This window comes from Ambystoma mexicanum, chromosome 9 (assembly GCF_040938575.1).
Source record: "Ambystoma mexicanum isolate Mex_15411 chromosome 9, UKY_AmexF1_1, whole genome shotgun sequence".
Taxonomy (NCBI): Eukaryota; Metazoa; Chordata; class Amphibia; order Caudata; family Ambystomatidae; genus Ambystoma; species Ambystoma mexicanum.
In genome coordinates, this window is record NC_090931.1 from 364,633,212 (window position 1) to 364,646,035 (window position 12,824).

Genomic DNA, 12,824 nt, shown 5'->3' on the forward strand with positions numbered 1-12,824 from the left:
CTCAATACCTTAAAACCAAATGTAATATTGCTTGTTCACTTGAGATTGAGGGTGCCAAGTTGTTAATACCTTGAAAGGAACGGCTATGTGTATTGTGTGGCGAGTCCTGTGTAGAAACAAGTGAGCACCTCCTACTAGGATGTACGAGTCTGGAATCATTACGATCAAAACATTGGAATATGTATGGCAATTGTGATCATCTTTATAGACCTGAGGTTTTATGGGATCTTTATATGGAGGGTAATGATTTAAACTATATATTTTATAGTGAAACTTTATAATATGATTATGCACATCTTAGATCATTTATCTGAGGGTATCCTGAACTAATGATGTGTTATGGACCTTAAATACTATCTATTGCGTGATAATAATGTTGATGATATATACGAAGTTAATTTTTGGGCTGTATGTATATTATGAAATAAATATGCTGATAGTTATTGCAACTCAGAGACGTATGTTTCGTTTTATTACTGTATGGCCAATTCCAAGTATAAGACAACTCTCATAGGAAAGTATAAACATTTACTGTAACTGGGCAATGAGCCAAGCTAAACGCGGGTCTTCCTCGCGAACATGAGGCATTTACATATTCGGAAGGGCCCCTGCAGTAGCTCTCTGTATGGCTCCATAGAAAGCACTCACGCTTTGGGCAGTGAGGGTCAAGAGGGTGGCAACTTCCCCTCCAAAGCAAAGCATGCTCCGTGCCAGCATATCTGGCTTGGACTTTCAGTTGGGGTACTCTGTAGATATCCCCCCTACACATAGTAATCATCATATGATTAGGAAGAGGTGTCCATGGGCTCAGTGGTGTGGCGGGCAGGGCATGCCTTAGCATTGAACAAACAAAGATTAATGAAATAATTCCACAGTATCAAAAACCTGTGAGACTGATTCCCCAATAGAAAATTAGTTGCAATGCATGCATTTTAGTACAAAATTGCCTTTGTCTTATAGCATATCTCAATGAGTTGCTCAGCGCAGGGGAGGGATTGGTCCAGAACAAGATGGAGCCGTGCATTGATAAAAATGTGTCTTGCCCTTACACAGTTCTGTGACCCAAAACTCTCCCCCCAGGCTAGCCTGACACACTACAACATCTGTTCTCAAGCCAGGGGATCCCTCTGTCCCCCATAACCAAGCATCTGGAGACTCGTGGTAAATGTGCTCAGTTTACTGCTCTGTCCACCATTGCCCATCCTCACACCCATATTCACATGGTGTCTAAAGGAGTATGCATGTCTTGCAGTTTACAGAGCTTGGTTCTGTTATGGTGAGTGGTGAGTGGTGAGTATTGTGACGAAGTAAAAGAGCAGAGAGCCAAGCCTGCATTACTTGCTCAGAAGTGCTTCATGCTTGAAACACTATTGCAAACAAATGTAAGAAATTCTGTGATCATTCTCGTGTTCCCAAAATGCTCTTTGCTTTTATGCAAATTGCCAGCACTCACCCGCGCCTCCCAGCAGTAGTTGAGTACTTCAGTTCCTTAAGGAGAGGGTGTTGATTGACCTGGGCAGGGGAGTGTGAGGGGACCTCCCCTTCCACGTCACTCTGCCCTCTGCCCACCAAGGTGGGTTGGGGGGGCGGGGTCAAGAGTACGTTTTGCCACTTTTCAGCACTGACTTATTGGCTCTGAACTGAAGGTGAAGTTCCTGGGATGGCTAATCGGTGGTGATGTGGCACGAAGTGCTTGTTGAGTGAAATGGCCTATTCTACTCACACATTTCAGGCAGAAGAGCCATTTCGTGGATTTTTTTAAGCCACTTTAACATTGATGGCAAATGTGCAGGGCAGCTGAGCAACAGTGAAGATGCTTTTAGGGCAAACATAAGTACAGTGCAGGAGGGTGCACGTGCTATTTTTGAAGCTGATAATGCTTAAATGTAAACTCTAGAGTTTCATATGAGCCGTCCGTGGTGGCGCTGCTGCCTGATTGTGCTGCGTGAGGTTATACGCACTTACGGGATAGGAGTGATATGCAAGATGTGATGGGTGCTGTCCTCGGTGCTGATATTTGCTAGGTGGGAGTGTAGCACGCGCTGTTACAGCAGCAGATGCTCTCTGTATCTAAGTGCTACGCGGGACGTCATAGGTGTCGTCCTCGGTGGCGTGACAGTATATGCGCTATCCTCAGTGCTGATACTGGACACACTTAAAAGAAGAAAGTTGTGGGCGCTGTCCTTGGTGATGAAAATGACTGCACGAAAGGGCTTCGTGAGAGGTCATAATGCTCCGATTGGTGCCAAGAATGTTGTGTGCAGGATGTTAGAGAGGAGGTTTTACGTGCCGTCGTGGTATCTGGTGCTGTCTCGATGCGGGCTATGTGCAGGATGGCACAGGTGCTATATTTGGTGCCGATTCTGCGTGATACCATAGATCCTGTCCTCTGTGCTAACAATGCAAACGTGTGAGTGCTATGCTGGCTGTTTTAGGCGCTGTCCTGGGTGCTGAAATCGGCTGGACGTAGGTGTTGCGCACAGTATCCTCATTGCTGTGCATGATACTGCCTAAACGTTCTGTGCAGGGGGAGTAGGCGCTGTGCTTGGCGCTTATTCTACAGAGAATAACTGGAGGTTACAGATGCGCTCCTCGGTGCCGATACTCCCTAGATGAAGTGCTGTGTGTGATGTTATCGATACTGCGCTGTGTTGTACCGGGTAGATGCAAATGCTGCGCAATGCAGACACTGTCCGGACATACCAGTTTAGCAACATGTAAGAGCTCGCTCTGATGCTGACCGGGTGCGAGTACTGAGCGGAGTGCAATGTGTTACCCTTATACTGACAGTGCCAGGGCGCTGGAGCTGAGCAGGGCGGTCTATGTGTGTGTACGTACTCGGCGGCGAAGCCTCTGCTGTGTTCGATGCTGATTTGTGGGTGTTGAGCCGGTCAGGAGCTCAGATGTTGTACTTAGTTTTACCATCGTCTGAATGTGAGTGTTGGGCGGGATCTGCTCTGCACTACCCGGAGTGCATGGTGGTGCTGCGTGAATGCAAGGTCCGCTGCGGTCTCCGTGGCAGCGCTGATGTCTTCTGAGAAGGGAGTGGAGATAGCCGGCTGCCAGCTGCGTTTTTATATCTTAATGTGCACGGAGACAGATTGTCAAGTGCTGGTTTGCAGCTTGTTGCTCTACGAATGGGGTGCTTTGTGGAATGAATGGTGTGTGGTGCCTTGGGTGCTGCTCGTGTGTTACTCGGTGCGTGATGCCTGGAAGAGGGCACTGGGAGGGTGTGTGCTCTTGCTGTTTGGGTGTTTGACAGTATCGGTGGTGTGTAGTGGACGATGACCAATAAGCTGTGCTGCCTTGCCGTATGTGCTGCCAAAGGGGGCGGTGCTGTCTATGGTTCTGAAGGTGGGTGGGTGGCAAAGCACTGCTTCTGCTGGAAGTGTCACTGGGGCTGCGCTCGGGATAGATGCGCGTGGTGGTGTGGGCTGCACTTGAACTGGGGGCCCCCACTTTTGATGCCCGTGTGCTGAAGGCTTCCTATGGCTCTGGCATTTTACTGGACGCCTCCTTGGGTGAAACGTGGATAGAGGGGGGCTGTCGGTGCCGCTGGCGGGTGGGGGCGTCCGCTGAGCCACTATTCTTATGCTTTAGTCTCCCTCGGTTTCTGCTCTGGCCCCTGAGGCTCATTGGGGTGCTGTTCTTGAAGCGGGGTCTTTCAGTGCTATTCTCTTTTCGGGGTTCCTTTGGGCACTGGCTTTGAACAGGGGTTCTTTCGGTACCACTGAAACTCTGCTCTGTCGCCTCCACCCCAATGTCCCCCACACCTGGAGCCACTCACCGCTCGCAGTTCGTGGGTCCGGTCCTTCATCTTCCAGCGCACGGGCAGTGGATGGGGTCTTGGTTCTCCTGCCCCCCTCCCTGCCGCGCTTCCTTCTTTTCGCTCCCTCACGCGACCCCCTTCTCTCTCCTGCGCTTCCAACGCTCTCTAATCACGGTCCTCGCAGGGGTGTCGCCTGTCCCTTCCCCTCCTTCTCTCTCCTCTGCGCGCTCCTTGAAGCCCCGCCCAGAAACCCTCCATAGCACGCGCCTCAGACTCCGCCCACTTGTAACCCTCTGAACTACGCGTAATCCAGACCCCGCCCTCACAACCAACTGTTCACTGCTGTGCATTCGGGTCCCGTAACGGTCTGATCCCCTATGACCCCTCCCCCTCAGTGCCCCAAACCCCGCCTTCTTTCTCTGCTGTTCTCCGGCGTGCGCTGGCCGGCCCCGCCCTAAACCCCCTCACCTGCTCTCGGCCTGACCACGCCCCCAGGGTGTAGAACTCGGTCCCTCACTAGCCTTCAGGCCCCGCCCCCAATGATCCCCCTTCTGAAGTTAACCACTCGCTGTTGCGCGTGTCTTAAAGGCCGCCCGTCAATCAAAAGCAACGGGAGGCACGCGGCCCGCCCCTTCCGTAAAGTCCAATCACGGCAGGCATAGACATCATGCCAACCGCCGCGCCCTCTCTTCCGCAGCAGTTGGCCCCGCCCCTCTGGCCCTGTAGCGCGTTCCCAATCAAAGCCCTTCCCTTGCTGGCACCATCCCAGGTCCCGCCCTAATTATGACTATACCTATGATAAGAGAAGGGCTTGCTTTATCAGTTCTGATGATTGAATCTAGAGGGGTGTAACAGTCTCCTGGGAGGAGAGGAGTGAGTTCCAGGGGGAGCCGCAGACACCGGCAGGGCCACCAAACAGAACGGGTATTCACTCGGACACGGTCCACAACGTAGCAGTAGAGAAGGGGGTCAAGAGAGCCTGGGCAGAGATTTCGTGCGCTGGGTGTGAGAGGGGGTGGCCCAAAAAATTCGAAGTGGAGGACCAACACAGAATAGGTGGTGGACACCCAGGCGCCTTAAACAAGGGAAGGGACCGCAGAAACTATGGGGAACTCAAGCCCACCAAGAGAATGGCTACAGGTTAGATGACTGCACGTCATGGAAGACACGGTTCAGAAACTAGGAGGCGGGTGGAAGTTTATTGTGTCACGTACGTGGGACACTTTTCACATACAAGCCACCACCACCAATGAAAGAACACCCAGGCAACACCAGCTCCGGCTGTTGCTCCTCAGCCGCAAACCCAAGATTTCATCACAAAATTGAACACAGCACTTCCTTATTCGTTTATGTTAATGTTAAAGAATATTTGTACCGCGCACTATCACCACCGGAGTGGTCCATGGTGCTGTTATGGGAGCCATTGGGCCTGTACTACTGACATATCTGGCCTGATGTGTTTGTAACCCATTTTTAGTTTTGGCATAAGGTGCCAATGTAAGTGCTGTCTTTTCGTCTGCTCTAAACCTTTCTCCTGGGCAGTTAAGATAGGCGAGAGATGGGGTGTGTGGGTGTTTTTTTTAAACCCATCCATTGACTGCCCATGGTAATGCTAGGGTTCATGGCCATTCCCACATGGCAACTGCCCCTCCCGCTCCAGACACACGCCCCTGGGATCTCTGAGCTAGCGCTCTGCTTTATTTCTATTTCAATTCATTCGAAGAACAGGCATGGCCATTTCGAACCAGAAAGGACACACAACAGCACATTTACAGATAGAGGAGGCATCTCTGGAAGGGTGACGGTACAGGAGCACAGACATGACAACATGGGTGAGCTATGAGGGAGTGAAGAAAGTGGGCCATAGACCAACGACACACACACACATTGGCTTAAGGGGACAAGAGCTGCAAATTCAAGAGCAGTACTACACAAATATACACAGTAATATTGTAACAGGGCACTGGGCTTTCTGGTCAGTGTTGTGAAAGCGAATGGCCATGGGTGCCGACTTTTGATTTTCGGTATGGGGACAGCATTTTTATTTTTGATTTTGTACGTTCTTAACCCAATTGCTGCAAAAGTTAGCACAATTTGCACAAGTAGTTGTACACACCTTGAAATCATTGGTTAAACCATGGGATTCTGTTGTAACGCGTCTACACGATCATAGCGTAATGCTTTGCGTTTCATTCAGGAGACTAGTACAAAGCTTTCTGAATGTAATACAGTTTATTGAAATAACGACTACTACACACAGGCGGCATCTGGTCGTTGCATCAACAACCAAAGCATCGAATGCCTTACCATCTAAAAAAAAGCATTTTTTTTTTAAATGGTAAAGGGTTTAGTTTAATAAAAATGGGTTTTAAAGGTTAAATAGGGTGGTTTGGGAGGACCCCTTCCCAATAAAAAAAAATGAAAAAAAGCATTAGATGCTTTTTTTTTTTTAGATGGCTTTTTTAGATGGTATGGCATTATATGCTTTGGCTGCCGATGGAATGACTATAAACCATTTCAGGCAATCCTTCCATGCAAATGTGTTTTCACGTACAGTTCCGGTCTGATCGGTTCCTCCATAATGGTGTCCATGTCTAAAACATGCAGTTTATCAGTATAACCATTTTAAATCAAGCAATGCTGGTGGCTCAAAATCTGCCCAACAGAGGGGAGTGACGTTGAGTAGACCATAATGCATGCCCGCTCAAGCCACGGCCTCACAGCTGAGACATCAACCAATGAGGTCCAGGCCGGTACCAATGTGCTGGGATTTGATATAACGCACAGGCCTGTCCGCTGAGAATGGAAACTTGTCACACATGGAACCATTCCTGAGTTTTGATCAATACCTGCATGGATTAGATCCATAAATCATATTAAACCAGCCACCATGGTTTCTAAGGGCCAGAGGGTTAGGAGAAGTGAATGCAAATGGAAACCGAGGGCCGGCTGTAAAAGTGTCAGGATGCTGGGGCCTATTTCGAAATTATATTTTGGAGCCCCCTTACTTTCAGCTAGAAATGCAGTCCAAAGTACCCGTGGGATATATATTTATAATGGAGTCAAAAGACTGCAGCAGGGGGTTAATAGCTCAGATCCTCATGCACAGGGGGCCAGCTGGGAGCTGAAACACTAAATGGCCAATGAAAGCTATTAATCACTCGTTGACAGCAGGGTGCTAAAGTAGAGGAAACAGGAGTAAAACTGCAATGAGGCGATAAGAAGGTTGCGGGATACTGCAAGAGGCCTGAGGCAGGTGATGGCCTCAAGGCATCAGCAAAGGTAGGCTGCAATGTGCGCGCTGCAATGTGCCTGCTGCAAAGCACACATTTAATTTACGAATGAAAGGAGCATGTTTATGTGTCGTAAGACTGCCAACATGGGGCAGCTTCTCAGAGGCCCTCAGAGTCTCAGGGTTCATTTTAACTGAAAAGATCGAAATGCCCTGGCGCTGTCCCTGGCAAACTGAAAATAATCTCTGGTGGTCAGTGTAACATTCGCGAGGTGGGGTGAACAGCACAATGATTGGTTGGCGTTTTCTCCGCGCTATTAGGAAGGCCTCAGAGAGGCCTTGCACTTCAGGTCTATGGTTCTGCTGCACTGGTTGGAAGGTGGCAAATCTCTTCCTGGATTCTAGCTGCCTCTGCAGGGATATTGATTATGTTTCTGTTTTTATACCTTTTTATGTTTCTCGGGGTTTGTGTCTTTGCTAATCTACAAAATCCCTGCAACCGCCCCTCTGCACTTTTATTGGTTTATCCCCTCCCATCTCACTCCTCATTCCAATATCCCTCCCTCCATCCACCCACCTCATACCCTCTACCCACTCTCCCTCTATCTTTTCCCATTTGTCACTCCCTCTTCTTCACCTCCTTCTCTTTATCCTTCAAATGCTTAATTTTACTTCCCTTTGCTCCTTCATCTCACACTCCCTCAGTGTCCCTCCCTCTCATTCCTCTTTCTCTCTCTCTCTCCACACATTAAACCTGATTGCTACCTCATTCTTTCATCCTTGCTCGCCCCTTGCCAAAACCATTCACCCATGCTCTCCCCCTTCCTTGACTACTCTCTTCTACTCTCCACATTTCTATCACTAGCCCACTACCTGCCTCTTTCTCACCACGTCTTTACCTACTTTCCTCCCTCTATTTCCTTTATTCCGCTCCTTCTCTCCATATTTACCTCTTTCCCATTTTTCTCTCTCCCAGTCTCTCAAACAGGTGGACCCTCTTGTTTCACAGTGTGCCATGGCAGGTGCATTGCCACGCTGAGCTATTTTATTGGAGTTTGGATTAGTGGCCGCCAGTTTAAAACATCCATAGACATGTGACCCTTGAGAGTTTGGGGGCTGACTCCCTGCTTAAGAGAGGGAGAGTGAGACAGCAGCAAAATCATTGGGGTCAGCTGAAGAAGGCAAGGAAAAAGAGAAGGTGTACAGGTGAGAACTGTGGAAAAAGGATTCAAACAGAAAGTCAAGGGCGAAAGAATGGAACTGAAATGAAATGAAAAAGTAAAAGCAAGAAACATTAAATACATCAAAGAGAAAAAATCAGAAACAGCAAAAGGAGAACAAGAAGCATGGCGTGTCCAATTGCTATATCTTGTCCCTCCAATCAAGGCTGAGGTGTCCATGAGGTGGCCTTCCCATCTTGAAGTTAGCAGCACTTTCAATTTTGCAAGATGCATGCTAACACCTCATAAAGCCTCAGCACAGCAGTAGTGGAGCAATAAGACCTACCTTGCTGAGTGGGCGTGTAGACCGACAGTGTGTGTGCATTTTGAGACTGCCTTCGCTCAATTCGGATTTTGTGTTATGTTTGTTTTTGGTTGCACTTGCAAAGATCCTGCATGCAAATGCTTACAGAATTTCCACTGAGGTAAACTTATATTCCTGCCCCCGTTGTTCAAGGAGAATGGGGGACACTGCCCTGTTTGCCCCCGTGTACGTACTTGGCACCTAAAGTAATGGCTTAATTGCAACTATAAACCAACTCCTGATGTAATAAATGTATCTTAAACGAGTGTTCCTTCGGACACCTGATTTATAAGCAATATGTGTGCACTTGCAATCCTTCCTGGCACTGAATTAATGTTAACACCTTTTAGGAAGGAGGGACGATCATCCCAGACCCCAGCCCAGACCCCCCCCAGCACTTTTGTATGAAACAGAGGCCTGGGAAGGTGCAGTAGGAGCTAAGGGAGGATACAGGGGGGAGAGGATGCGCGTCTTGCTCTAGTAATGCACGGGGGATTCAAAATTCCATCTTAGATAGTAGCAGCCATATTGGTATTGAGGCCTGGTTTTGCACTGAAGCCAGGGGTGTATGCCCAAGTCACACACATAGAAATAAAGTATATACAGGCGGTAATAGATTGTAGTTGGGTATCGGTGAGGAAGGCCAGAGTTGCAGAGATTCATAGACCCTTCATTGTCTCATGTTGCCAACATTTTGTATCCCAGATGGAATGCACCCTGCACTGCCACAAGGGGGTTAAGAGCTCACTGAGAAAAGCAATCCCACGAGAAGGATGGCACGAGCCTCCAACCTTCCATGTCCTAAATAATAGCACTCAAAAGCCCCAGTCCCAAGACCCCCAGCATTCCAAAGTATCAGTAAATCCCAGACCACCAACCATAAAACAGAGCCCCCCCAATCGATCAGAAAAGATATGAAAACAGGGATCATCTGCCTTCACCATAGGTCGTGTGATTTGTGCTGCGAGGTGCCCAGAGGGATAAAACAACATAACTAAAACAAGGGTGGGGAACTTTGGCCGGGCGCCAACGTGTGTCTGGACTCGACTGTAGTTTGTTGGAAGCAATGGCCTCGAATTATCTTCTTAGCCCATGTCTGCAGTACCAGGTGCAGAACAGGTTAGAGCTAGAGCTTGTATTGTTTTTTTTACATAATTGCCAATCAGTGGTAGCTTCACGCCCAATGACCTGAAAGGAAGAACCCACGTGGTAGGAGATGGGCGGAAGGGGCTGGGACCAATGACCTGGCATCCCTTATAGAGCAGGTAGCCTGTGTATAGCGTCTCGACCAACCAGCCACGCGGGTATACTCTGTATGTAAGTTACATCACTGATGACGCTGTCTGCCTTCATAAAGTGGTGTTTGTGCTGATTTTGGCAGAACGTTCCATGGCAGCAGAATTCTTTGCTGGCGCATTACTATTCATTGTAGAAATACAACTTTGTTTTTCTTGCAAGAGGTGTGCTAAGCTTTTTTCACCAGTCGGTGTAGTTTTTCTGGTGTGAGCGTTGAGCGATTCTCCACACAACATGCATTGGCAAAGTGCTGTGACAAGTGGCCAAGTGGAGTGCTGGTGCCCAGCGTCACGTTCTTATGCCCCAGCACAATTCACGTGGCAATTAGATTTAAACAGGGATTCTACGAGACCGCTGGTATTACGAGCGGTGGTCGCCTGGGTGCTAGAATCACATTATTTAGCTTAATATAGATATATAATTTACGGTACCGGTGGCGTGTCTTTGTTATATCATAATAATAATAAACTTTGTGACAAGTTAAAAGCTGGAAGCCACTGCTAGTGACCCGAGAGTGCAGTCAGACCTACCTTGAACAGCCGTCCGGTGGCAATGGAGCTGAAGTGAAGCAGGGGAATAGCTCACCGGAGCAGGAGGACAGTGGGAGAAGGGAAGCCCCTCCTGCTTGAGAGATCAGAGATCCAATCAGAACCATAGCCCTACCCACTACCAGTCTCTTACATTGAGGTACACAGCACATAGGAGGAAATAAGGGAAGAAACAGTGAGTGCCACGCAGATCACCAAATAGATCACAGAAAGTGTGTGTGCAGGTCACACAGGTCTTGCAGAAGTTGAGGAAGTATGTGTGTCCATCTCAGTGTGCCAAATAAAGTCCTATAGAAGCCATCCGGCTACACGTGGGTAATATAGCTCCGTAGAAGCAGACTGCACGTGGAGGTTATAGCTCACACAGAGGGACAAGAAGAAAAACCTACCAGATGTGGTACAAGCAACAGAAGAAACAAGTGCAGGTGGCAAAGAAAGTACAAGCCGACATGACCGGGCAAGAAGAAGTTGAACGCACCGTTTGTCAAACAAATCAATATTGTGCTGGAAAGATATACATTTTTCACCCATAAGCAGCCCCCCAGTGAACCTGTTGATATGTTTATGGAAGACCTAAGAGTATTCCTCTCTGCATGTGAATTTACTGGTGTGGAAGATTCATATTTAAGGGTCCATCTGATGATGCACACATCTAATTCCAAGATTCAAGAGTGCTTATGGCAGGTTAAAACCCATCATTACAAGATGGCCTGCAAATAGCAAAGTTCATGGAACTTGCTAGCAAATGCCTCAAACATGTTAATGTTAGGATGGGGGCAGGAGAATATACAAACCTTAAACGAAACACATGGAAGGCAAGTTGTGTGGGTGGAAGAGAAATAAATGGGCTGTGTTTTAAGGAAGGCGGAGGCGAAAATTAAAGCAACCCTAGTTGTCACAAATAAAGGGCAGTGTTCCAGATGTGGGTGCGAGAGCCATGCCATGAATGCTAGAGAATGCCCGGCTCTGAGTGTTGTGTTCTGGAAATGTGACAAGAAAGGCCGTTTTGTGAGTTTAGACAGAATAGGAAGGCAGAGTAATAATGACGACACTGTGCGGTGTTTGGGTGATGTGGGGGCCAAATGGTGCATTAAAGTGGTGAGTATCAGTTGTGCTGAGGAGGATAATAAGGGGGAGATGAGCCTATAGCAGAGGAGGTCAGGGTAGTGGAAACCCTTGTAAAAAGGTTAACATATTCAGCATCACCATACATACGGATACCAGAGATGGACTGCAGATGTATTTGGACAGGACAGGCACCTAGCATGCACAATAGTGATATTAATGTCAGAGCATATGCAGGAGGGTGCATTGATGTCCTTGCATTTGTAAAAGACACAATTTCTCATGGAAATAGAGGTAAAAAGAAAAATATATCTGATAAAGGCAGGTGATTGTTTACTAGGATGGCAGCATCAGGGCAAGTTAGGCATGGAATTGCGTCCAGAGAAAAAGGAACAGATATGGACAATAGACAAGGATAGAAAGAAGGGTTTAAGAAGACACATAACCCAGAAATTCAGAAAAATATGTATGTCTCCTATTGGAAAACTAAAACGATTGTCACCAGGTCAAATTGCGAGCATGAGCAATCCCTTGTGTTTATAGAGTGAGACCTGTACTTCTAGGAGCATGTGAGAAATTCAAGACTGAGTTGAACACATTGTGTAAAGCAGTCATCATTGAACCCATTAAAACCAGTGAATGGCTATCACATATAGTTGTCACACAACATCCGGACAGACTCATTGGACTATGCGTTGATGTAAGGGAATTGAACCTGAATGTATGGGTAGATAGCTATTGCATATCCAAAGTCAATAATGTTTTATCAACTATGGAGGAAGCAGGCTGGTTCACTACATTGGATTAATAATCCACGTATCACCAGATCGAGCTACACCTGGATTACCGAGCACCGATATCTTTTATAATTCTGATGGGTCCGTTCAACTATCGGCGAATGCTATTTGGGCTGGAATCAGCATCGGCTGTGTTCCAGAGGGTAACAGAAGATCTGTTCAAGAGGATTCTGGTGGTATAATGTTTCCAGGATGATATCCTTGTTAGGGGCAGGTTCTGAAGAACATGACAATGAAGTGGTTCAGGAAATACAAATATTAGAAAAGGCGGGTCTTACAGTCAAGAAGGAAAAGTTTCAGACCAAGGTGAGGCACACATCCTACAGGATCTTGTATGGATAGTGGAGGTTATCCAGACTTGACTCGAGATGATGGATGCCATTTGCAGGGTGGAACAGCCAGAGAATAAGGAACAGTTGAGGTCATTTCAGCGTCTAATGGAATATTATGCCCAGTTTATAAAAACAGTTTGTAAGTAAAGCAGTGCCACTGAGGGAGCTGTTGAGGAAAGGGGTGGAATTTCAATGGCATGAAAGGGTTGATCCAGCATGACAGAGGTTGAAAGAAGAGGTGGCATGTACAACAGCTCTGTA

The 12,824-nt window shown here is 47.6% G+C and overlaps 1 protein-coding gene and 1 long non-coding RNA gene across 3 annotated transcripts in view; one reads left to right on the top strand and one right to left on the bottom strand.

Moving 5' to 3' along the window:
- The window catches only part of STX1A (syntaxin 1A), a 907,227-nt gene extending 903,208 nt beyond the window's left edge, over positions 1-4,019 (bottom strand). Inside the window, exon 1 of one of the 2 annotated variants that reach the window (XR_011274587.1) lies at positions 3,788-4,019. Coding sequence is in view for 1 of the 2 variants with exons in the window: in XM_069614796.1 (XP_069470897.1) it covers positions 3,788-3,817 (30 nt within the window). In the remaining variant the exon portion in view is untranslated. The remainder of the gene's footprint in view (positions 1-3,787) is intronic. The other variant, XM_069614796.1, reaches the window with a different exon arrangement.
- The window catches only part of LOC138488070 (uncharacterized), a 121,121-nt gene that overhangs the window by 84,048 nt on the left and 24,249 nt on the right, over positions 1-12,824 (top strand). The window contains exon 2 of the long non-coding RNA XR_011274588.1: positions 7,978-8,207. This is a non-coding gene — a long non-coding RNA (uncharacterized lncRNA). The remainder of the gene's footprint in view (positions 1-7,977; positions 8,208-12,824) is intronic.